At 35.0% G+C, this 25,130-nt stretch overlaps 1 protein-coding gene across 1 annotated transcript in view; it reads right to left on the bottom strand.

The window, feature by feature from the left end:
- Window positions 1-25,130, bottom strand: part of ADGRB3 (adhesion G protein-coupled receptor B3) — a 709,724-nt gene that overhangs the window by 5,839 nt on the left and 678,755 nt on the right. The window contains exons 26-29 of the mRNA XM_090282641.1: window positions 24,444-24,483; window positions 18,771-19,414; window positions 8,514-8,549; window positions 467-571 (exon numbers count right to left, since the gene is read on the bottom strand). Of these exons, the coding sequence (XP_090138767.1) occupies window positions 467-571; window positions 8,514-8,549; window positions 18,771-19,414; window positions 24,444-24,483 (825 nt within the window). The remainder of the gene's footprint in view (window positions 1-466; window positions 572-8,513; window positions 8,550-18,770; window positions 19,415-24,443; window positions 24,484-25,130) is intronic.

The raw sequence follows: 25,130 nt of genomic DNA, 5'->3' as shown, positions 1-25,130 counted from the left end.
TAATCAAAGCCCTCAGTGTTGATGCTCCTGAAGATAAAACATACCACTCTGGTTTCAGGTAAGAACTCAATTGACTTTTACATATAATATTTACATTTTACAGCCTTAAAATGCCAGGCTTTCAAAAAAAAAAAGGGAAAAATTTAGTTATTTGGGTATTTGAATTTTTAACTCTGACAAAAAAATCTAGGTGAAGCCAACACACTTTGATGTATAAATAATTTCAATTAAAGCTTATATATGAGAACATCTGAAATATGAATTAAAATGCTTAAAGATTATGTCACTCCTAATTTGCCTTTTAGCGCATTCCAAAGTACATTTGGGGGGGGGGGTGTTATTTTATTCCCTACGTAGCCCACTCTTGTTCCCAAGACAATTAGGAGCTCCCGGAGGGCAGGGATCATAGCTAACATGACCCTATATTAGCATAGCATCAGGCACTGAAGAAGCAAAGTGTACTCACCATACTGCTTGTATTTGGTATATCCCGAAATCTGTCCAAAGTTTGGAATTTCTGATTTAGTTCCTGAAACAGTTCCATATGCCTCTTCCTTGTATGCATGACCTTCTGCAAAAGAGAATAGGATGACTCTCATTTCTAATTTGATTTATGCATTAAAAAAAGAAATGTAATATTTCTGCTTTACTAATAAGGGAAATTAAAATTAAATTTGGCAGGAACAAGGATGTCCTAAAAGGTGCCACAAATGGAAATGAGTTGCATGATATTCTTGTATCGTAGTCAGCACTTCTTGAACATGAAGAACTGGCTTTTTCTCTCATTTACAATATTACCAAAAATATAATTTTCTCTTTTGGGTGCATTAAAAATGTAACAGTCATTCCTGTGTAAGATTTTCATCATTTAGAGTTAAAACTGTTTAACAAAAATTGTTACAATAAAAAAATGTTTAAAAATTTGGACTTGTAAAGTACTCTCATCTCTCAATGTTTGCCATGGGAAATATTACTTTTTTATGTTTTATTTCTATAAACATGAAAACCCTAGCTGACTGCATTAAAGGGGGAACAGATTCCCAGGCCTTGCCATTGAAGGCTGACTCAAAGCACTGAAGTGTCTGAAATATGGGTAAGATCTAAAATATTATATTTCCTTGTGAATACTGATTGAGCTTCACAGAAAGAAAATCTGGCCCATAGGTTTCATATATTTGTTCATGAAATGGTACAGAATTATATATTTGTTCACGAAATGGTACAGAATCTTAACAATTCAGGTTCAGAACACAAACTGTGTGGTTGATGAGTGATTAAAATCACAGACACAAATATCTTAATGCTCTTCATTGCTGGTTACAGTCTTTTCTCCCAACTTTATCATAACTCAAAAAATAGTCATAAATAAAAATGACCTTGGGGTAAGTAACATGGGCTGAATCTTTTTCTATTACAGAGCATTTAAAAGAAGAGTAAGATGATAAATTCCTTATATTTACAAGTGTTATTTTAAAGGAGAAAATACCTTCCTCAATTCTGATTTTTATAAAAGTTAAAACAGCATTTCAGTGATTCTCCAAGATTGTGTCTTCATGTTTGTGTAAGATTTTATAGTATTTCTAAGCATGTGCTTCATAATTTATCATTTCTTCATGTGGACTGCATAGGTACATTACATTCATACCTATGCTATAATATGAACATTTGGTATGTTGTTTTAATTACCAAATATTTTTAAAAGTAAGAATTCATTTTGAAAAAGAAGTATATCTTCGGGGGAAGATCTATAATGCCCAATTTTACTCTAAAAAGACATGTGTAGAACATTTTATCTCTTTGAGAAAAAAAGAGACAAAAGAGAAATGCAAACTGAATCTTCAACACATTTTTAAAAGCCTTATTCTCTTTTACGTCAACTTTAATTTTCTATATGTAATGGATCTGTGTTTAGACAACACTTTGTCTAGCTAATTTCTTTATTAGCCTATTTTTATTTGAGACAATTCTGCCATTTTAGGTATTGCTACAACTAAATTATTTTCATCTCTGCTCCTCTTAGCTCTAGGAACTGGCTGTGGATGAACTGGGTGGTTGAGGATGAGAACAGGGCAACATTACTTATGATGAGGACAGGAAACATAGCAAGCAATTACAGAGTGATTAACTTCCCATCAGTTTGGGGGAGAGTACAGGAAACAGATTTGCAGAATTTACAGGAAAACACCAGGCAAATGTAATTTGACTAATGATGGCTGATAGAGATTTATGAGAAGGCTGATTTGCTCAAACAACTCAATGGAGGGATTTTGAGGACCAGGTAGCTGGCAAACATTGCAGTACATTCCCTTCTTGGGGAGGTGAATATTCCCATTCTTTATCAGGTCCTAAAATGCTGATTAAAATATGTATTTGCGGATAAAAAATACCTTTAAAAAAAAACATAATCAGGATATTGATGACTGGCTCTACTTTACAAATAGTATTTTTCATGATCACGAATCTTACTATGTAGTTATTTTCTGCTAGGTCGCTGTAAGGGTGATGCCACACTACTGACATTTCTCTAAAGGTATTTCATCCTGTCAGATAATCCATCACATGTTGTGCTAGATGCTGGCATAACAAGGGTGTGCAAAATCTGGCAGAGTTTCTGCCCTCTTATAGTTTGAGGTATAATGGAGGACATGGGTATTAATCACATAACTCAAATACATGTTAAGTTAGAACTGTGATAATGAAAACAAATGGTGGGTTATGAGAATAAGTGATAGGGGAAATTGCTGGGAGGAATCCAGCTGAGGCAGATTCCTATATTTTAATGTATTCATTTTTAAGTTGAAAATTCTTAAAGCAGTTTTCTCTGCCCGTTGACTGAACTCCCTTCCCTTGATGAGATTGCTCCTTTCCAAAGATAGATGATATCATTGGCACAGCTCCCTTGTGTTAAGGTGGGCCTGTGAAGATTTTAATTTGTGCTGTCTCCTTCTATCTTTCATCTCATGAGAGGATCCTCACTTTGCATTGGGGAGCTAGACCTTCCCATGCTGTTGAAAATGTGGATCAAGACCCCTACTGTCCCCTAGCCAAGAGGTGATTTTTTTCCCTATATCCTTCCCACAAAGTTCTTTTTAGTTTGTTAGTCAAAGACACTCTCTGTCTCTGTCAACCAAATATCTCTATTGGATAAGGCATGTTTAATGAACTGAAGTCTCAAATATATCTCATAGAAGTGAGGATACGTTAACTGACAGGAGTTTTTATAATCATATTCTGATTGAATGGGCAGCACCTGATTCTGAACTGAGTGGATTTTGAGAAGTTGGATCGCTAGGATATACTCAAAATATATGTGGTAGACACCAATGTTATATAACCAAAAAGCATTTTTGCAATGTTCTACATGGATTCATGAAAGTTCCTCTGAATGTTAAAGCTCAAGCACCCTGATATGAATATGAACACAAAAAATATATATGCTAAAATCTGGGGCTGTTCCTACCTAAGAACATTAATTGTTAGTATATCCTCATGTCAAATAATTATTTTAATTTGAAATTCCTACTTTTGTGCAGTGAAAAATCACCATAGCAACCATGACTGGTGGTTCTAACAGAAGTGCCACATTGGAGCTGCCAGCCACAGAACATGCATCTATCATGGGTTCCATTTGATTCTCCAAGCATGATTCCTCCCTGTTACAAACTCAAGTGCATAACTCATTTTTTAAAAATTTTTAGTGGGAAAGGCTCCAAGGACACTAAAGCCAGCATCATAACAAATACTGGAGAGTTTCTAACCCAGCAATCTTTGAGGATAAAAACTTAGCTGTGGTTTTAGTTTTCAAAATAATAAGGGTTTTCCCATACTTATTTACTTCTCTGAATAATAACTTATTTGTAGCACTTGTGCATTTGATGGTCTTAACTGCCTAATTAGAAGTTTTCATCCTCATAAATCTTACTGGTCCATTTTAATAGCTATTTTGGGGATTTTACTGACCTTATGGCTTATCTGTTTACCTTTTTCTTTCTTGTATGACTTAAATATCCTGTGTCCCAAAGAAGTTGACGTCTGTGAAAAACTACATTTAGCACTCAGATATCTAAAAATTTGTAATGATAATATTGTAACTCATATGGATTTTCTATTTAAATAAATATATTCTAATTGGCAGTATACAAAAAATTCAGGTTCCTTTAGATATAATGCCTGTCAAATATATAGCCATCTTTTTTAAAAAAAGATAAAGGCTTGGTAATGCTCCCTTCCACTCAAATTATCTCTCAATATCTTTTGAAGCTGTATATGAACCTATGTCTTAACTGCACAGAAATATTGTATTGTGATACAATATTTTATAGCTTTGGTTTCACTTTATATCTTTGTAACTCAAGGGAGGCAGTCTTGGCTGCCTTTTAATTATTGATATTAGAAAAAATGACAAATTGTAAAGCACTCTCATGGAATTTTAGTTACCTGAAGAAAGATTAGGATGTAAACAACCTGTATGTTTTGAGCACCTACTATATCCCAGGCAACCTCCTAGATTCACTACTTGGGTCATGTCAAATCCAAGAGCTCTAGGTCTAGACAAACTTGGATTTAAAACTCATCCTATCACTGTCAAGTTGTGTGGTCTGAGGCACAAAATCCAATCATTCTTTAGCCCCAGTTTCAGTGCTCAGAATAACCTTGGAGGGCTGTTTTGAAGATTTAAAAAGAAGTCACTTATCAGTAGAGCACACTGATAAGAACCACTTAAGAAATGGTAGCCATTATTATCTCTCCTAATCCTCACAAGGACCCTGGGAGGTAGCAGTCATCCTACTGATTAGGGGATCGGAGCTCAAGAGGCTAAAAGTGCCCAGGCTCACACAGGTGGCGAGGGAGCTGAAATTCATTCTGAATCCAGTCAATTCTCTTTGCATCCTGCTACCTTAGATATAGCCCATAGATTCAGGAAGCATCCGCCTTTAGACTATTCAAGTTTGTCCCGATGCCTTATTCAGATGGAAAAGGATGAAACAATCTAGGGTGAATTAGGTGCCTTTTGTAGTGAGCTCATAAACTGTGGATATTGATCACCCTACAACTATCCCACAGGTCAGCATTTATCTTTTGAAAGGCTTGTCTCCATGTCTTTTCTCAGAATACCTCCTAGGCAGGAATGTTATATCCCTGACACCTAGCACAGTGTTTGGCATTCAGCAGGTGCTGGATAAATGTGTGTGGAATAAATTAAATGAATGAGATGGCATGGGCAGATAGACTTGGGAAGATGTCTGTAACACAGAAGGCCTTCTCTCCTATTGAAAATCTCTCCCCACTGGAATGAAGGCTCATTTCATTTGCTTCAGGCAGGAATCATGCCTTCTTCCCTTTCTGATCATGTTTTGCTCCCTTATTTTCCATACCAGTGGTTCATAAAGGGCCTGCAGGTAGGTTTGAGACAAATGGATTAGAGGTTCTCTCCTCTGAATTCAAACTGTGAATCATAGAGTTGGGATTTCTTTAAGTCTGAATTGATATTTCTAAAGCCCAGATCATAACAAAGTCATTCCTCACACACACAAAGCAGAGAAGCCCTAGCAGCTTTTAATAACAAATTTGTAAAATTTCCTCCCTTGGGGTATAAGCTCTTTACAATATGGCCTCCCCTGTCTATTCTTTTCTTGTATAGACCCCCTGTTTCAGTGAAGTTCCCTGCTTCTTTCTTGAGCATGTCATCACACCTTAGCCAACCTACATCCCTTTTCTCCTCCTGGAATTTTTACCTGCCATTCACCTCCACCTCCTTGAGTTATATATGATGTGGATATCTTTGAGATGTTACCTCCACAGCAGTCAATCCATATACTGGTCTCTGCCTCAGTTTAGATACAGTGTTGGATAACTTTTTATTTAAGCAAACTGAATTTTAATTTTTAATTTTTCATCATTCATTCGACAAAAAAAAAAAAAAATTAAATGTTTATACCAAATCTCTCCTTGGAGCTGGGAACACAAATCCCACAAGAGGTTTGGTCAAAGGACATAGAACTGTCACTATAGTATTTTCTGTATACTTTCCAGGAAGCAAGAATCAGTGTTCCACCACTTTGTGACTAGTCAACACTTTGCTCTATTTACTCCAGGAATGCAATGTTGTCTTAGAGATGGCTACATGAGAGGGCCATTTCTCAGGTATAGCGCTTACCAGCCACAGTGCTGTATGGATATATAAGTTGTGTTTTCCTGTATAGGCTCTCAGGAAAGTGTGAAGTCTGAAAGGAAAATGTGTTTAGGAGTCCAGGAGGCAAAGTTTGTTTCTCAGTATCAAATGCCTAAATTGCCTTTGAGTGGTAAATCTTGTGGGGTGGGGGTGGGAAGCTAAAGGGAAGTTCTGCATAAACACATCTGATTTATGGAGCCTGAGTTAAAAGCGGAGGAGGATAACTTGACTCTTCCTCAGGGACCACCCACAAAGTACAAATAGACTATTAAAATTCATCAGTATTTAAATTTTTTCTGATTATGTCTCATGAGATATCTGCCACAGAACTATCTGCCACAGAACTATAGTTGCGCATTGACTAAGAGAAATAGTACTAAATGGTTTAAAGGGAAAGGTTATTTTCCCTCAAATTTTGATGTCTATTGCAATCATGCAATAACTATAGCAATTAAATGACTAATATATATTTATATATATATTAACAACCCTGGAGATATATATGTCACCTCCCCTCGTTACCCACCACCATGGCGCTGCTGAGGCCAGGTCCCTGTGGCAGAATGCGCCCCGCTGCAAGCTGGTCTGTTGAGAAGCTCCCTTAGTGGTCCCTGGGAGTGACGCCAAGGCTGGAAGGGCCACACACACACACACACACACACACACACACACACACACACACGTATATATGTGTATATATACGTGTGTGTGTGTGTGTGTGTGTATGTATATATATCTCTGGGGTTGTTAATGTTGCAACATTCCCCCATTATCAATATGTTTTGAAAATACCATGGTTATATGTTGGAATACTAAGCACAGAAAGAAGTAACAGCTTAAGAAAATTTGCTACCAGTTGCCATAGACAATATACAAAAATTTTTTTTTAAAGTTTTCTGATGATCCACATGACACAGTATAATTAGATTTCAGTGTTTGAGATTACATAATTTTGGCTGGTTGCACTGAGGCTTAATTTTTTTTATCTAGGTTTTTACTATATTTTGTCACTGATGCTTATTGGGTTAATTCCTACCTCCTTGTTTTTGTGCTAACCTAACAGCTCACTGCGTTCAGGCCAAATACACACACAGTATGAGCCTCTATTTTTGGCTTCCTCAAGAATGAAAAAAAATCTATTCCTTTACAAGCACTGAAGAACCTAGAAGTGAAGATTGCTGAATGTGTTCTCTGAATTTATAGTCTTGATCTTTTTGCCCTAAAATCTTAGGATATAATAAAATATTTATCCCATGTGAGGCCACTACAATTGAGCTGCATCAGTACTAACTGCCACATAATCATGGAGGCCAGACTCTTTATTATTACTTTGAATCCTGAACAAGTAAGACTAAAAAAGACCTACTGTTTTTAGAATCTGTTCCAGGTAAAACTGGATCTTGTTAACCATTTAAACATTGCAGTAAATAAAAACAATTAAGTCTCACTTTTGATACCTGATATATGTTACTGAGCAATATTCATTTGCATAAATGAAATGGTTAAATTATGAGTTCCCATGTTCTAGGTTTCCATAATTTCGGGAATATCAGCTAAGAGTATTAAGTTTTATGTAAGCATCACAACAGTAGAAAAATGCTGGAGAAATTTATAATGTATTATATCCAATTATGTCAGCAGGCTATGAATCATATCCAATTATCAAGATGCATAACTGCATTTTATGTGATGCTCAAACGTCATTAATTTTGTGCTTAGCATAAGCTGCTCAAATGATTCAATAATTTCTAGCATTGATATTACCGCATCAATATAAATTCATTGTAAATTGGAAAATGAACATCATCTTGTTTATATCTGTGAAAAAGCATTTACTAAACACAGGAGCACACTGAACCAACACTTGCTATTGGAAAAAAGAATCTGGAATGTACCACGGAGAACCTAAATAATAGAAATTGGGACACAAGGTTACTATGTCCCAGAGAAAGCCTCGCTAACTATCCTCATAGGCTCTCTTCAGGAAGTCATTGAAGTAACAGGATTATAACTGTTTCAAATATGAAAAATCAAGAAACCAACAAATTGAATAGACCAAGTTCAACCTTAACATAAATTGTCCACCTATCTTAGCATTTATAAAATGGATTCCTTCCTTGTCTGAAAAATCTTGGTCTAGCATATATTTAAAGTAATTAGAACTTTAAATTTTTTCTACAACTACTTATACAGTATAGATTTTAATTTAAAATGTTTCATTTCTCATTTAATTAACAATAAAAAATCTGCATAGCTGCATAGAGTAATGTGTTTAAGTAATTATATATCAATTTTGAATTCAAGTAGTTAAATTTATGTTAAAAAAATCTTAGAAACTTACCTCAAAGTCAAGGTCTGAATATCGTGATTTTCTTCTCTGTTAGATATTGTTTAAAAAAAGGAAAATCAATAAAGTTGTGTTTAGTCATTGAAATAAAATGAAAGTCATTATTTTCAATAAAATAATCCTGCTTCTTCGTGTTCTAAGTATTGCCTTCTCATAAGAATATGTGAAAAAATTTTTGATTTCAAAGTATTCTATCCACATTATATAAAACATAACATACCATGTATAATATAAAATATAAAACAATTTCTCATCTAGACCTTTAATTTTTCAATAAGGAGAAATTTTTCTTTGAAAATTCACACAAAAAATTCAATACTGAAGAAGATTTTAGGCCTAGTACAGCAAAACTTCTTTAGGGACACAAAGGGTTAAAAGATGTGCAGGAAACATCATCCAGTCATCTCAGGACCTCCCACCAACCAACTTATATTGTACTAGAGCCTTCATTTCCACCAAATTTTATCTAATCCTCTAAGGCTCAAAGTTCTATACAAGTCTCACCAACAGAGCTCTTGGTTTTTGATACTTCTCCCTGAGAAGAAAGTCCTTCTAATTGCTAGTCCTTCCTTAGGATATCAAGTGTTTATCCTAATTTAGTAAAACAAATAAAAATAGTCCACACCCCAGCAAAATGTAGATATAAAAAAATCACAGAGCTACTCTATGGCTCCCACTCTGTTAAACAGTTCCTATAGTATAGATAAATATGTATTAACAAAATAATTAAGTAGCAAGCTTGATAAAATCTGTGAACATAATTAAAGAGAAATTAATGTGATATTATATGAGCATAGAGTATGTATTGTTAGCCTCTGCTCCAAGAAGTCATTGGCTTCTTAGATTGATTAGGTATGAAAGGAGATGGCTGGTAAGTGGAGAAAGAGTCCTCAAATGTTTAGAGTACAGAGCAAGTTTCCAATGTAGGTGTTTGTGTGTATGGGGGGCGGTCTTTATTCTATGGAGAAAATGGGGTCGAAACAGGAAAATATCAATAAATAATTAAAACAAGTAATATTCAGGCAGTTGTAAAAAATACTTAAACTTTTGGACAAATGTCTCATGTTTTATTTTTTCCTCTCCCAATATCTACAGTCTTAACACATTGTTGACCGGCAATTTTATACAAAAGCTATCTCATATCACTGGCTATTTTTTGGTAATTGAATATGAAAATGAAACAATTTATAATTTTTTAAACAAAATCCTATATTACTCTCAGTTTTAAGAATTGTATATCTAATATAAGTGCAAACATGAGTGAACTTATTATCAGTCAACAATGTTCAGATTTGAAAGCACAAGTTTTCTTGTGACTAGTCAACAATGTGTTCAGTTCAGTGACTACACAGGGAATCATACCCAACACAGGTGGGTGACTCTTGTAACTTTTGAACATTATCAGAGACTGAAAGGCACTCATGCAGTTTATTAAAAAATTGGTCTAAATGCTGCTCCTAGCATTAAAATGATCACCAATGTTGAACCAGAGCCTCCCTATGTAACCAACTCCCCAAAGCTTGTTTCAGCAGACAGAAGGCAATATACCAAAAGAATAATTTTGTTCAGAAATAAGTTGATTTAAGTAGAGCTGGACTGGGAATCCAGTCTTCACGTACCATCAAGGAATGTGCTGAGGAGACTGCTTTATTAAATGGTTACTCAGCATGTCGATCTCATTTTGCTCCTTATTTCCAGCATTAGCCTAGCCTAGCCCCAGGGACATTTCAAAAGGAGAAAAGTGAGTAGGCAGGCATTGAACCCAGACCTCCTTTGCCATCTCCCTACCACTGTCATTGTCTAACTGCTTTATATAAAATCAGGCTTGGGTGTACTGCAGTATGCTTTGCTGCACTGTCAGTGTCTCCATTCTGCTCTTGGGTGTTTTGCCTTCTTGGCCTTGGGACTCAGCAGGACAGTCTTTGTAAGTATACACACAAAAAAATTCTTTCCTAATACAGAAAATCCATGCAGGGAAACACTTAGTTTTAAGCAATTATTATAGAACATTAGTCATGAGCTTTTGTGTTCCATTTGAAAATTAAGTACTGAAATCTTATGAAAAAGGTTCAGGTAGCTAGGGAGGAAGAGGCCCTTCTGCTGCTCACATTGACAAATTCTCTGTTGCCCTGTTTGTTTCTAAATGCAAAGCTGTGTTGCCTAAGAAGTGGAAATACTGATGGAGTCATGTTGCTAAAGGCTCCATATCTTAGAAGCAAGAACGAAAGATGGGAACCTAGAAGAAAACCAGAGCAGATGTCACCTATGCTGATATGAAATATGGAAAAGAAAATGGATTGGATATACTTCTACAAATAGGCTTCTTTGTCCTCCATTTAAATTTATTCAAATTAAATTCTAACATAAGTGTATATAGCAGAACTGGAAGCCTTAAAAGATTAGACTACGAAATGGATAAAGTAAACAAACAGATTTCAATCAATGAGCCTAAAATCGGGAAATAAAGTAGTGAAGACTTAAAAATTAGAGATAGGAAAAAGTGTGGCAAATTTTCAGAGCCTAAGGGAGGTAAAAATTTGTGTAATATTATTCACATCCCCACAACATTGACTAAGTGTTCCAACCTTTAATAGCTTTAAAATGCTTTCACACATGAACATGCTAACTGCCCTGTGATATGGTTGAGATAGTATGATATATCCCCATTTTATGAAAGAAAAACTGAGGACTAGAGAAGTTAAAATAACTTGTTCATTTCATCTTGATAGCAAATGAATTAAGAATCATGCTCAAGTCTTCTAACTACAAATCCTGCTTTTTCTTCACTCTAACTCCTCAGTGGTACAGTGGTACCATTTTGTAGCTAAGATGCCTATGATATTTAGCTGATTGTTACTAGAACTCATCAAGAATAACATCAGAGACCCAGTCAATCCAAGACTGACAGCAGTAGACAGAGATGCTCTGTAAGCCTAAAGCAAGGTAATCAGATTTAGATTTGTCAATTATATCTTAAAGGAGAAAAAATAGAAATATACCTATTTAACAAAAAATATGATGACAATATGCATCATTTGTGTTGAGTAAAATAACTTTAAAAACATTCTAATACAGGACAGTTTATGAACAATGATACTATAACAAAGATTAACTGACTTCTCCTCCTTCTATTGCAAAATATAGTTTACCTCAAAGAAATATCTGGCACTGGAAAATTGGTGGTGTGATGCAAGAACCAAATATTCAATTCTGTTCAGTTTCAGTCTGTTTTCACCTTTAGAATACATGCAGTATGTGGGAAAATCTTTCAAAACACTGAAGTTTGTAGAAACCATGACTGACCGTCTTGCTATTCAAATGCCCCTCTGAGCTCTCTACAATGTTTTTGTAAGGTATGAAAGTCATTTGAAATAATGGTTATATGTGTAAAATATAAGAATAAACTAAGAAAAGTGATCAAGTCATCATAATTTTTCTAAGTTGATAACTTAAGAAATGCTACTGATAAGTTTAAAATAAGCCAGGGTCCTATTGAAATATTGTATGAAGATATAAATCTGTCTATATAGCCTCAGTTTACCAAATAACTTGCTACAAATAATCTTTTTATCAAAGTAGGTAATAAAAATTTATTCAGTTCCATTATGCTGTTTTCTTTTCCTAATATCCCACCTAGAACTTACCCCAACTTGTATTCTCTCCTCAATATTCCATTATAATTTTGTTTAGTGTCTCTGTTGAACTTCAGCTGGTCAATTTCCAAGGCCAGTTTCTGTCCATCTTACTGGAATCTCAGAAGCTTTAGAAAGTTAATTACTTCCTAATTAAAATACTCATCTGCCAGCTTTTCCCTTTTTCCCTCCTCTTATTTGCTGTGGCTCCCTCTTAAGTCTGGCTCTTTCCCTTCTCCCTGCCCTCTAATTGTTGAGTTCCCGAATTCTCTTTTTCCTCATATTCTTTCCTGGATAATATAATTCATTCCATGCTTTTTATTCCATGGTTTTAAATACCATCTTTTCAGTTTCAAACACCCTCTTTCATTCTGTATTCCCATCGCTGAAAAAGTTGTATATCTAATTGGTCAAATTAGAAATTGAAGACTCATCCTTTATTCCTTCTTGTCCCTTATCCTGCATATCAAATCCATCAGCAAGTCCCATCTGTTTACCTCCAAAGTACTTCTTGACCCATCTACTCTCTCCATCTCCACTTGCACCTCTAAATAGTCAAAGGTGTTCTTATCTCTTGTGTGGATTACGTGAAGGGCCTCCTGACAGTCCTCCAGCTTTCTGTTCCAGCTCCTTTTCTATGACCATGAGATCCTAATCTCTTTCAATCCATCCAAGGGACTGGTGGGTGGAGAGATGATAAAGACAATCTTTTGCTTAACAGTCCTCATTTGCTTCCGTTGTTTTAGAAAGCCCTGCACAATCCGCTCTCTTTTTCCTATTCCAACTTCATTTTAAATTATTCACCCCCCCGCTACACAGGTCTTCTCATCTTATGAGAATTTTCCAAGATCTTTCTTACCTCTGTACTTCTGCACTTGCAGTTTCTTTTGCCTGAAACATTCCTTCACCCTTTACACTTCAGAAGCCCCCCAGACCACCTTAGCTAAAGAAGTCTCTCCCTCGTATGCCACAGTTATTTCTCAGAACTGTACACTGTTTTAGATTACTCATTTGTTACAAGTTAATTGTCTGTCACTTCCATAAGGTTTGTTCACCACAGGGGTAGAATCTCCATCTGTTTTGACCACTTTTATATCCCCAACCTGTAGCAGAGGGCCTGGCACAATGGCAGAGATGCACAAAATTATTGGTGAACCTTGAAAGAGCTGCACGGTTGTAGGTGAAAACATTCAAAAAATGTGATTTGTTTGTTTTGGGTTATTTTTTTTCCCCCTCAGGAATACTCTGGGAGAATTTGGAAAGCAGGTGGACTACACAAAACCATTATGAAAGGATGGACTGACAGCCAAGAGAATGGACAATTATAGGAAAACACTTATCACTAATAGAAGAGAAAAATTCCTTAGGATGATTGGAGAGTAAAAAAATGCATGGTGGTATAAGACTACTCTGAGGACTCCTTACTGAGTATATGCATAGAAGCATTGCTCCATTCCTTGTAGAACAATGAATCCTTTCTCGAAGGAAACACTTCACTCTTAGTGTCACTGCAAATTAAGGTGGACAGGACACTAGAAGATTCAGTGTGGAATACACTTCTCTGACTAATAAGTGGTAATCTGACCATCTGAAGTTTCTTTTACAAAGCAAACAATGACCCCATTCAAGGAGGAACCTTTGATACCAAATCCATTCAAAATATCTGAAAATAAAACCTGAGAATAATTAATTTTGAAAAATTACGTTTAAGCTAATTTTGTGTGCCTGCGCAAAGGACATAATTCCCTAATCCAGGAGTAAAACCAAAACACTAAAGAAGGCCAAGGCTTCATTTCTCCACAGCTATATGAGAAAAAAATTAAAAGATACAAAGGTGCTTCTGAACAATGGTCAGTTTCGATGGTTTGTTAGTGACGGTCTCCCGCTTCTCAAGAGAGGCCATAATATTTTGTCTAATATCCTGAATATCGATTTAGAACAGAATTCAAGCCTCTTCACAGACAATCAAGACATAATGGTAATAAAATAATAACACAACCTGCCATCTGAAGCACTCCTTACAATTTTCAGAGGGTTTTCACATACATTATCTAATCTGATCCTCACAATAGTCATAAAGGAGGCATCTGTGATGTGACATTATAGCTAAAATGTTTTACCTCTAAAAGTCATTATGCTGAGAGCTCTATAATTCATGTCTAGAAGAAAATTGGGGTATAAAAATATAGCTTAGAATGGTGGCCTTTCTACCTACTTAAATTGAGAGATTATCTGAGCATGTTTTCAGATATTGAGCATGTTTTCAGATATACAGCTAAGTTTATACCTAAATGGACAAAACTGAGCTTTATTTTTAACAAAATAATTTTATAATCTATCTAACTCTGATTAATTAGTAAGGGTTTCTTTATTAATAATAAAACTTAAGGTGTTCAGATGGGTGTGGCTCAGTTGGTTGGGAGTCCTCCCGCAAAGCAAAAGGTCATGGGTTCGGTTCCAGGTCAGGGCACTTACAAGAGGCAACCAATCTATGTTTCTCTCCCTCCCACCCGCCTCTCTAAAAATAAATTTTAAAAAATACTTAAGGTTAGATTTGTCAAAAGAATAGCAGAAGCCCCTTAATGTGTTTATGTTTAAGCAACTTTAAGAATTCAAGCGATAAAGGAGTTGAAAACCCATATAAGGGGCCATGAGGTAACCTAGAGATTAGCAAGAAAAGAAGCCACCATCTGTCCCTTTACCCCCACCCAAGGCTGGATGAATGAAAGGAGATGGCAGAGTGACCTAAACCCAGAGACTGAGGCATTTAGCGGAAGCTGGCAGCACTCTGGAAATGCAGTTAAAGAGACACAGGGTGCTGCCCAAAGAGTGGGGAGAAATATCCTGGGATTCTCCCTTCTCCCCAGCCTCCAATTTCTCTCCAGTTTTTTTCTTTGGCAATCTTCTCACCGGCCAGAAGCCAAAGACACAAGAGAAAAGGATGAAGAATAGAGCATGTGCCAAACAGGCTGAGGACATGCATACAAGTTAGAAAGACATTTGAGTGAAGAAATGTTTACTAACTAAACATAACAGCTACAAGCTGTTGAATACCAGTGTTGCAATGATTCAAAACAAATACTGACCTGTTTTCTTACAATGATATACCTATAATTTTTCAAAAAGTAAATAAATAGAATCACAATCCAAGATTTAAACTATAGTTCAATGTCCTCAGTGGCTTGAAAACTTTAATACCTCCTCCACTTGCTCCATAGCAACCAGTGTTTTTGCTTTTTATATGTACCACGCACGCAACACATTTTGCTAATTAATTGAAGGTGAATGACTTAGATGTTGGTGAGAAATTCTATCATTAATATTTTTATTATTCCATAATTGTGTAAACTAATTCTAAAATTTTCAGAATTGTTTAACAAGTCCATTCTGTGAATAGATACAGTTTGGAAGATGGAAGATAACACAAATAAGAAAGAAAAAAAAACAAGGTAATATGCAGGGAGAAAATCTCTTCCATGCCAAGAAACTTAAGGCATATATTAAATTTCCTGCACTCAATAATTGGGGGTTAGCTGAACAAACGCCGCTGGAGTTTGGAGCCTTTTCTCCCGGCACTGTTTTCCAGGCTGCGGAGCCTCCCTCCTCCTTTGCTGCCTCCTGCTTACTTGAATAAATACTTCCACCTACTCACCGACTCCTTGGCCTTCTTTTTTCCTCCCTCAACTCTTGTTTTCCCTTTTCTCTTTTCCTCACAAATACTGCATTCTGTGCTACAGTTGGTAGCTTTTACACCGCTCTTTCTTTCTCCCACCACTTCCCACCTTGGCAACGTGTGAACACCCATTCCTCTAGAGGCAACGTCCTGAATTAGTAAGAACATCATTTTGTTATATTCTGAAAATATCCTAGCACCTGTCCATGCTCCACTGCCCCAGCTTCCCAAGCTGGCCATCCCTGTGGCTGTAGTCACAAGTTCTGTGGCTCAGGCCTCACGTCATTTACATATTTACCCACTTTCATCTTCCCACTGTCTTCCAAGGTGCAAGTCATCCCCGAGCTACCGTTAATTCCCACCCTTCCCGCAGATACTCCAGTCATCTTTCTGCTTTTGCTCTATTGTCAGAATGTTGTCTTCCCCATGGGTTGGCCCTGCAGATGCAGCTTAGCAGAGCTGACAACGATTGACAATGTGTCTCTCTCCCCATTGAGAAAATCATACCACTGACTTTATTATCATGGACCACAGCCCTATTCCCAAAATCTGCTAGTTATATACTCCGATACTTGATCCATCTCATGTCTTTATTCACTCTAAGAGCAGGTGTCTTTCAAGGGTTAACATGAACTTTAAAGTTACTCTTATGCTAATGTTCAGGCATGTTATTGTCTCTTTAAACGGTATAAAATTGATGGGGACAGAGAGATTCTACTCCCAGATTTGCTAAGCACAACTCTGTAACCTTGAACAAATGACTTGACTTTAAGGATTATAACAATTTATCCATTGCACAAAAGTGTTGTGAAGATTAACTCCTGTTTTTAAGGTGACTTGAGGCTCTGCTAATGAAAGACGCTATGTAAATGCTAATTTTTATTATTCATTCCCACATCTATATATTCTCTTTCATCTAGCTGCCTCCTAAAATGGTCGCCATAAGCAATTATTAACTATTAAACTAACTGTTGGACTCTCTTAAAGAATGGAAATGAGGAATTGAGTTTTCATTCTGAATTCTGAATTTCCTTTCTTTCCAAGATACAAGCCTTGTGATCTCTTTAAGTCATTTAAATGCAGATTTTTGGCTGAATCACAGCTATATATTATGCTTATATTTGATAATAAGGATACAGAGATTTGGGAAAATTACAGACTGAACAAATAGTACTTGGATATACAGTCTATTGTTCAAACACACACACGTACAATATCAAACCCAGAAAGATTTTTAGGCTTTTAGATGTAGAGTCTTTTTGTAACAAGAAAAATATTTAATGTAATTCCATTCTAACCTCTTTAGCACATCTAAAGAGCCATTCTATACAGAAGAGTATATATGGTCATGATTTTTCCAGTACCACATCTGAATTATGATTATTTATGATGTTATGTTATTATATACATAATTAGGAAAAACCCTTTTTAAAACTTTTGTGATTTTTATATAAACATTATGTAGTTTATGCTTATGTGGTCATTATTAGTGTAGACCTGCTAGACTCTGTGATATGCAAGTTAGAAAAAGAGAAACAGTAGCTATTCTGCTAATTCAGAATGATTGAATGCCTTTGCTTGAGGATGCTGGCCAGCCACTCTGGATTGAACTTAGCCTCATTGTCCCTATACCTCTGGTTCTGAGGGATAATTCTCCGCAAAAACCTTACTTCACTTAAGATTGATCTAGAATTTAGGGATATATTTTACATCCCATCCACAGTCTCATTTTGGTGTAGAATTTCCTTGATCCAGTTTGGAAAAACCTCAGAATAACACCACTCACCAAGTTACTCTTGCCTTTCAGGATCTCTTTATTTAACCTAGTAGAAGACATGACTTTGTGAGGCAAAGGAAGAGACAACTGCTTCTGGGCACTTTGGAACACCAGAACATATGTTTATCAGCATGTCTCAGGAAAATGGTGGGTAACTAATTATAGTGTCTTTCTCTAAATAATGCCTTATGAAATAATTTTGTATTAAAACAATTGGTAATACATATAAATGAATGCATGTATTGCATTGTATAGTGAACACATGCAAATATATCAGCAGTGACTCTACAGCAGAAATTCAAGGTAAAGGCTATAAAAGTCACATATAAAACAGTAACAGGATATATATCAAAAGAAGACATTATATTCCTTTGATCTTATTTGATGGATAATATTACACAATGAATGATTTTGATAGCCATGGACCATTTTCTACTCACTTTATGGGTGGAAAAGAAACAAAGAAACAAAGTAGTTTGCTTTTTTTTTTTTTTTTTTTTTTTAAAGCCATGTGGTTGGACCTCAGAATCGTGACTCTTAGTCTGTTTAATTTATATCCCTCCTGAGAGATCACAATTAAAGACCAAAAATTTTAGTGATCATCATTCTGCAAGAGCTAAGAATAAAACATGTACTCTGAGGGATACTGATATAATATAATAACAGTTTATAATCAGTATAATGGTAGACCTGAGAGTCAGATTCCAATTTTGTTATTTTTAACAGCTGCCCTCACACAGAAAATCCAGATCTTGGTTTAAGTTTGTAGTGCCATATAGAAACTTCTTTAACCACCAAAATACCTTTAGTGCCTGAGAAATGTCAGGAAGATCTTCTGGGTTTTTTTTTTCTTTGTAAGTGTTCTCCTTGGTTTATGAAGACTTATGGCTTCTAGGTATCTTTTTAAATATAGAGGGATTCTTTTTAAGAACATGATCTTGAGAAAAATGATACTGATGCACTACTGGAAAAAACATCCATCCAAAATGTTCTAATCCCAACATGCCAAAAATTCTCTGGAATGTTCTAATCCCAACATGCTAAAAATTCTTATTGATACATAACTGCAAAAGCTAATGTGGCTCTTCTCCCTCAGCCCAGTACAACATGAATCAGTTCTCATTCTCTGTAAATATATTTCAAATGTGAACAAAAAGTTTATTGCTTACCTCTAAAGAACTCATTGATATGGTCGAGCCAGTTTCACTTCTTGATAGTCCTGCATTATCATCCAACTCAGTAGCCATGAAATTCTTCACAGCTGTGCGAGGCTCAAAGGGTAAATTCTGCATATGTTCCTGGGGTGCGAGATGTTGATCTAAGTTCATATTGAACTGGTCCATAACAGGGGGATTCATGTTGAATTCAGGATTTACTTTGTAGTGCAATAGCCTTTCATGTGGCAGGGTTTCCATGCCAATATTCATTTTGCTTTCCTCTTTCAATGATGGCTGCGTATTTACAGAGCTTCTGGGCATCACAATATAGTCACTTTCCATCATTCTTTCTTGAGGATGGACTATGTCCATGTCAGCCCCTCTCAAATTATCATCTGTACATAAGTACACAGTTCTCCGCAATTCACTGTTCTCTTTTTTCAAACATTGATTGCCCAGCTCATTCATACTCATGGGCATGTGAAGACCCGTAGGTTGCTGGATAATGACTTTAGAAATGACATTTCCAGGCAGTGTTGAATAGCTTAGTTCTTCAGGGTTTGTTCCCTTTTCTTCTTCATCATCATTTAAAGAAATCCTAGAGAGTGTCCCTGTTATTGTTGCTGCTCGGCAAGGACCGATATCCTTATGAAGAACTGTGAATTAAAATATGAAAGTTCAAAACAGAGGGTTAATGCATGTTTACTTTTCATTATTGTATTCTGTTCTTTTTCTACTAAACAATATCCTTAATAAAATATGAAGTTATTATTTTAAAAATTACTTATCTACTGTTGGTCCATGGGCCAGATTACTCAATCACACTTTATTGATTCTGATATACTCTCATAGATCTCAAGTAGCCCACAGCTAAAACATATCTGAAAGTTGATTAATGGACTTTCAAAAAACTCAGTCCCCTATCCTAAACAACTCTGCATAACTTTTCAGGGGAAAGGCAGATTACCAGAGAAGTTTTCTCCATCATTCTATGCATGGGATCTTATAACATTATTGAAGTATTGGATTGGCCAAAAAGTCTATATTTTTTTCCATAAAATAAAAGACATATTTTTCATTTTCACCAATAACTATTGACTTGGATATTTTCAGTATGTCAGCTATCTCCCACATGGTATAACATTAATCGATTTAATGTCTCGATTTGATCGCTATCAACTTCAACTGGTCTGCCTGACTATGGAGCATCGCCAAGTGAGAACTCTCCAGTATGAAACTTTGCAAACCACTTTTGATAAATTCAGTCAATGACAGCACCTCCTCCATACATGGGACAAATCTTTTTGTGTGTTTCAGTTGTGTTTACCCTTTCTTGAGATGATAAAACATGATATGCCAAAAATGTGTATTTTCTTCCTTCTTCAATATTAAAATGGTTACACAAAAATTCACCGATTTTGATAAGTTTTTTTAAATGCATGCCGATATGCCAGCTTTCACCATACAATCTAACAACATTGTTTTGCATGAAGTTAAAAGACAACTAAGTGCTATTAGAGCCATCTTAGGCAAAAAACACCCAACTTTTTGACCAACTCAATATTTCACATGAATTTGACTTTTTTGCAAAGGCTTTTCCCCTACATATTCTACAAGTTGCAATCATTAAAATACTTCTTGAAAGAGGTAAATCAATAAGAAGCCATCCTAGTTCATCAAAAATCCCTTAAAAATTATGCATGTTGAAAATGAATGAGCATTTTTATCTATAAAGTCCATATGGTCAAGGTAGATGGAGGGTTCAAAGTATTTATCATCTTCAGTTCCACGTAGGAAAATAAAATTTTTTTACAAGATAAATCCATATGCTAAAATGCCCTTGAGGAAGTACTAAAATTGCCAAATGAGTTTAAGCCCCCTCCAAAACAAACAAACAAACAAAAAAACTGAGTTTCTGAAACCTCCATTTCATTTTAAACCTGAAAAATCATGACTTAGAAAAAAATTAAAGATGCATGATAACATAGTAAAGAGAGGGAACAAAATGAATACACAAAGCAAACCAAACAAAAAACACTAAATGAAAGAGTTCAGAATTCTTTATTAAAATACATTTTCATGTTTTTTTTGTTTCTATAAAAAAAAAAGCCATACCCCTAACTGGTGTGGCTCAGTGGATTGGGCATCTTACTGCAAACCCAAAGGTTGTTGGTTCAATTCCCAGTCAGGGCAAATGCCTGAGTTGCAGGCCAGGTCCCTGGCTGGGAGTGGGCGAGAGATAGTTGATTGATGTCTTTTTCTCACATTGATCTTTCTCTCCCTTTCTCCCTCCCTCCCTTCCCATCTCTAAAAATAAATAAAATCTTTAAAGAAAAAAAGCCAGATTTTATGCAAATAGAGGCAGAACTACTTAAAGCATGCTATGGTATGAAAAAATTTCAGTTATAAAGTATAAAAAAATGAAATTCTGAAGAAATATCCTTGGTAATTTTGGCATTGAAAGCACACAGAATAGCATTGTGTGCAAGTTGGCTCAACATGTACACCTAATGCTGCCCTATCTACAAAGCAGAGCAGTTGCCATTGAAAATTTCATCAGGCATAAATAACTGTAAATTATTTTCTTTATTGTCTCTGCTTGAGAAGTTTCAGGTATATCGAATTTATCTATAATTACCCAATTATCAAATAGCATCATAATCACTCTGCATTAAAGCAGAGGTTGAAAAATAGAAAAACTACAAATGTGTTTCCCTATTACAAAAAAGATAAGTCTTCAAAATTATTTCAAAACATGGATAATTCATGTAGTATCTTTTATCTTTGAAGATATTATAATTCTTGTATGAGTTCTCTTTAGATACAAAAATCATGTTACATCTATGTTTTTTATTAATCTACAATTTGTGACTTTTGTATTAGAATAATTTACTTTAAGAGTTATTTCCAAACCTCTTAAAATATTAGATTGGTAATAAATTGTGGTTGGCAAGAACAATTTACATGAAAATATTAAAGAACAAAGGATGTTAAAATAATAGATTTAATATTTTAAGTATTCTTAAAAATATCCATATGCATGGGAGAATACTTTTAATCCTTAAATGTATGTAAAAAAATAATCCAAAATTTATAGCAGTAAAATTTAAAGGCTAGTTATAAGAACTTATCATATTGGATGAAGAACATATAATTTTATACTTTTGTGAATATATTACAAACTATAAAGGAAATCTTAGTACTGAATACTGATTTCATAATGTGCTTTTGTACAAGAGTCATTTAGTTTTGTATAAATGTAATAAGATTTATAGTTATAGTCAGTACACTTTTATCAAATGACAGCCATATTTATTGAAAATTTGTATATCTTAAATATTTGGGGATAGATAATTCTTCTCATAAAGTAGTGTCAACTCTATATGAAATAATGTTAGCCTCTTTGACTTGCTGAAAATGGATATCCAAAATTTGAATATATGACAAAAAAAATCCACATCATTTACAAACATGAGTTTGAAGTGTGAGGTCTGAAAATGGAAGTACAGTCCTCCCTGGGTATCTTCGGGGGATTGGTTCCTGGACACACCACACACTGTGTAGATACCCAAATCCAGGGTGCTCAAGTCCCTTATATAAAATGGTATAGCATGTGCATATACATTACACAAATCATCTTGTATGCTTCAAATAATCTCTTGATGGGACTTTGGAGAGAAGTTATTCAAGTTGTAAAAGGCAAAATGCAAACAAAACAACACACACCTGAATATTGTATACAGATATAACTGTATACTGAATATCTTACACAATCAGGTATATTCTTCACCTTTGGGAAACTGAATTTCTACAAAACTTCAAGAAAGATTACTGAGTCCTTGAATTGAGACTTGAAAATTAAATATACCTCAACATGGACAGAAATCTCTAGAGAGCTGTAAACAATACACCAAAAGAAGTAGGAAGAAAACTAAATTGAAGGTAGGTAAATAGGAATTAAATAAATTCAGGCTTCAGATGTGAAACCTGAGAACATGGCTAGTGATCTTTGAGAAATTATGGAAAATGAATGAAGCAAGTGAAATGTTTTATCAGTTTTCCAGAGAGGAGAATGGTAAACTTTGGGAGCCAAACACTACGTCTTAGCAATATTTTGTTAGATATTAAACAGGACAGGGTGATTCCTAACACGACTACACTGGTAACCATATAATGACTATTATTCTACTGCTCTCCTACGATGATTCTCTACATGGAGTATTTTGATTGAATCCAGGAATAAGATTGTGAGATTAATCTCTCATATTGTTGTGATTATGACAACTCTGTGGCCTCAGACTCTGCATATATGTTTAAAGGTTATGAGTTGAATTTGAAAACTCCACTTAGAGGGAGTCTGAATGTGGTGGGAATTGGGTGCCTTACGTAGCAGGGTTCTGTACTCATTCTCATCCCATTCAATTTTTTTATTGACAGCTTAGATGAAGGTTTAGAAGGTATTCTAATCGAACTTTCAATAGCTAATTTCAGATGAATAGAATGCTAACCTGAAACTGTAAGATAACAGCAAATAGAGATAAATGCAAATAATTTTTCTTCGATAAGGAAGAAACAAAAAAACAAAAACAAAAAACAAAACAAAACAAAGAGAACCTTTACATAAATTACACTTGGAAAGCCCTGACCTCTACTACAAAAAGTTTTAGAGATTTTTAGATGACAATTAGTTGACTCTAGTAGACTATCAGCTGCTATGTAATCAGAGGCAAATGTAGATAGCATTAGTATAACTAAAGAGCCAACTGTGATAAATTCTGGACACGTATGTATACATTTGGGAACCATGATTTAAAATTAACAAATTAGAGACTATGGGGTGGGGTGGGGAGGGGTACCATACCTTCCTGGGAAAATGCTATGAGGAACAAATGAGGAAACATGGTTTGTTTAGACTGGAGAAAAAAAAAAAGAGTTGGGTTGAGCTACATGATATTTGCTTTTAAATATTGGGGTACTTTGATAAAGAAGCTATTTACTCTTGTTCTCAAAGGCAACAGTAAAGCCAATGGATAAAGGTTAAATAAGGTATATTTTTGTCCCAGTATTACGGGAGCATTTCAACAATAGGAATCACCCAAAAAATGAAATATGGTTTCCTTTGAAACTCTTAAGTCATCTACTCTTGGTGAGATCTTAGCCACAGGCAGGGGGACAAACATCAGGGACAGGGTCAATGGGACACTAGTACCATAAGGCAGGGTTTAGTGCATGGTTTCTCTTGTTTCCTCTAAAAATAGCACAACAGCAGCTATGATGCACATATGCACAGTGTTATTTCATCCTTACAACAACAACCCATTTTCCAAAGAGGATGAAACTCAGGCTTCAGAGAGACTAGATTAACAGGCATTACACCTGACAACCAGTAATCAGTGGACTGGGAGGCTTGTTTTCAATCAATACTTTTCTGCCATCACGGTGCTCCAAATGAACCATTCTTAGTTTCTCGTTTCTCGCTTTCTTTCATTCCCTCCCCACCCCCATTCTGCTATTACAGTACAATATTTCTATTTGAAAGATTTTATTTATGAATAGAACTTCAAGTATTCTCTTCACCACATAAATATGTGATACACAAACCACAGCATTTTCTTTAAAATCAAAATCTATAAAAATTATTTAATACCTCTAATGATTACAGTTTCAAAATTCAAATATTCTTACCTGACCGACAAGCAATGTCTACATCCTTTTCAAAGTCTGTCTGTAACAAGAAATAATAAGGCATAGAATCATTATTTAATAAATTCATCAAGTAACTTTTACTAACAAGATTATCTGAATTTTACAGATATCTGACTAGACATTACCAGGTTATTGTTTTGTACAAAGAAATTTTCTCAAGGAATAATCAAGTTATTTTCAAGAGTATTTCCTAGAGACCAAAAGTTGATTAAAATCAATGGAAACATGACACACAATTTTGATACAGCAATACAATACCCATTGTCATCTTCAAGGCCAGAATTTTAAGGCAATTCCTTTAATCATAATGAAAAGATTAAAATGGGAACCATTATGAATATACTTCAATAAGTGTCTTTGTTATTTGTATTTTTTAAAGCATTCATTTTGCATATATTATTCATATGTCATATCTTATAATACAGTTCTGTCAAACCCTTAATAGTCAAACCAGTCTTTTCTAATGATTCATTTTCACTTAAATGTTACAAAAGGCTTTCAGGCTTAGAAATTAAACTTGAAGATGAAGCAATACTAATCTGGCCTAGAAGCTGCTAGAGTTTAGTTCCTCATATTTTCCTCAAACTTCTATTTTAAATAAATCAGTTTATTTTTGTAATGGTAAAATTAAATTAGATCATCTTAATATTTTACATTAAAGAAATT

The sequence above is a fragment of the Furipterus horrens genome, unplaced genomic scaffold (assembly GCF_987537825.1).
Source record: "Furipterus horrens unplaced genomic scaffold, mFurHor1.1.pri manual_scaffold_6, whole genome shotgun sequence".
NCBI classification, from domain to species: domain Eukaryota; kingdom Metazoa; phylum Chordata; class Mammalia; order Chiroptera; family Furipteridae; genus Furipterus; species Furipterus horrens.
This window is presented reverse-complemented; position numbering and strand designations above follow the sequence as displayed.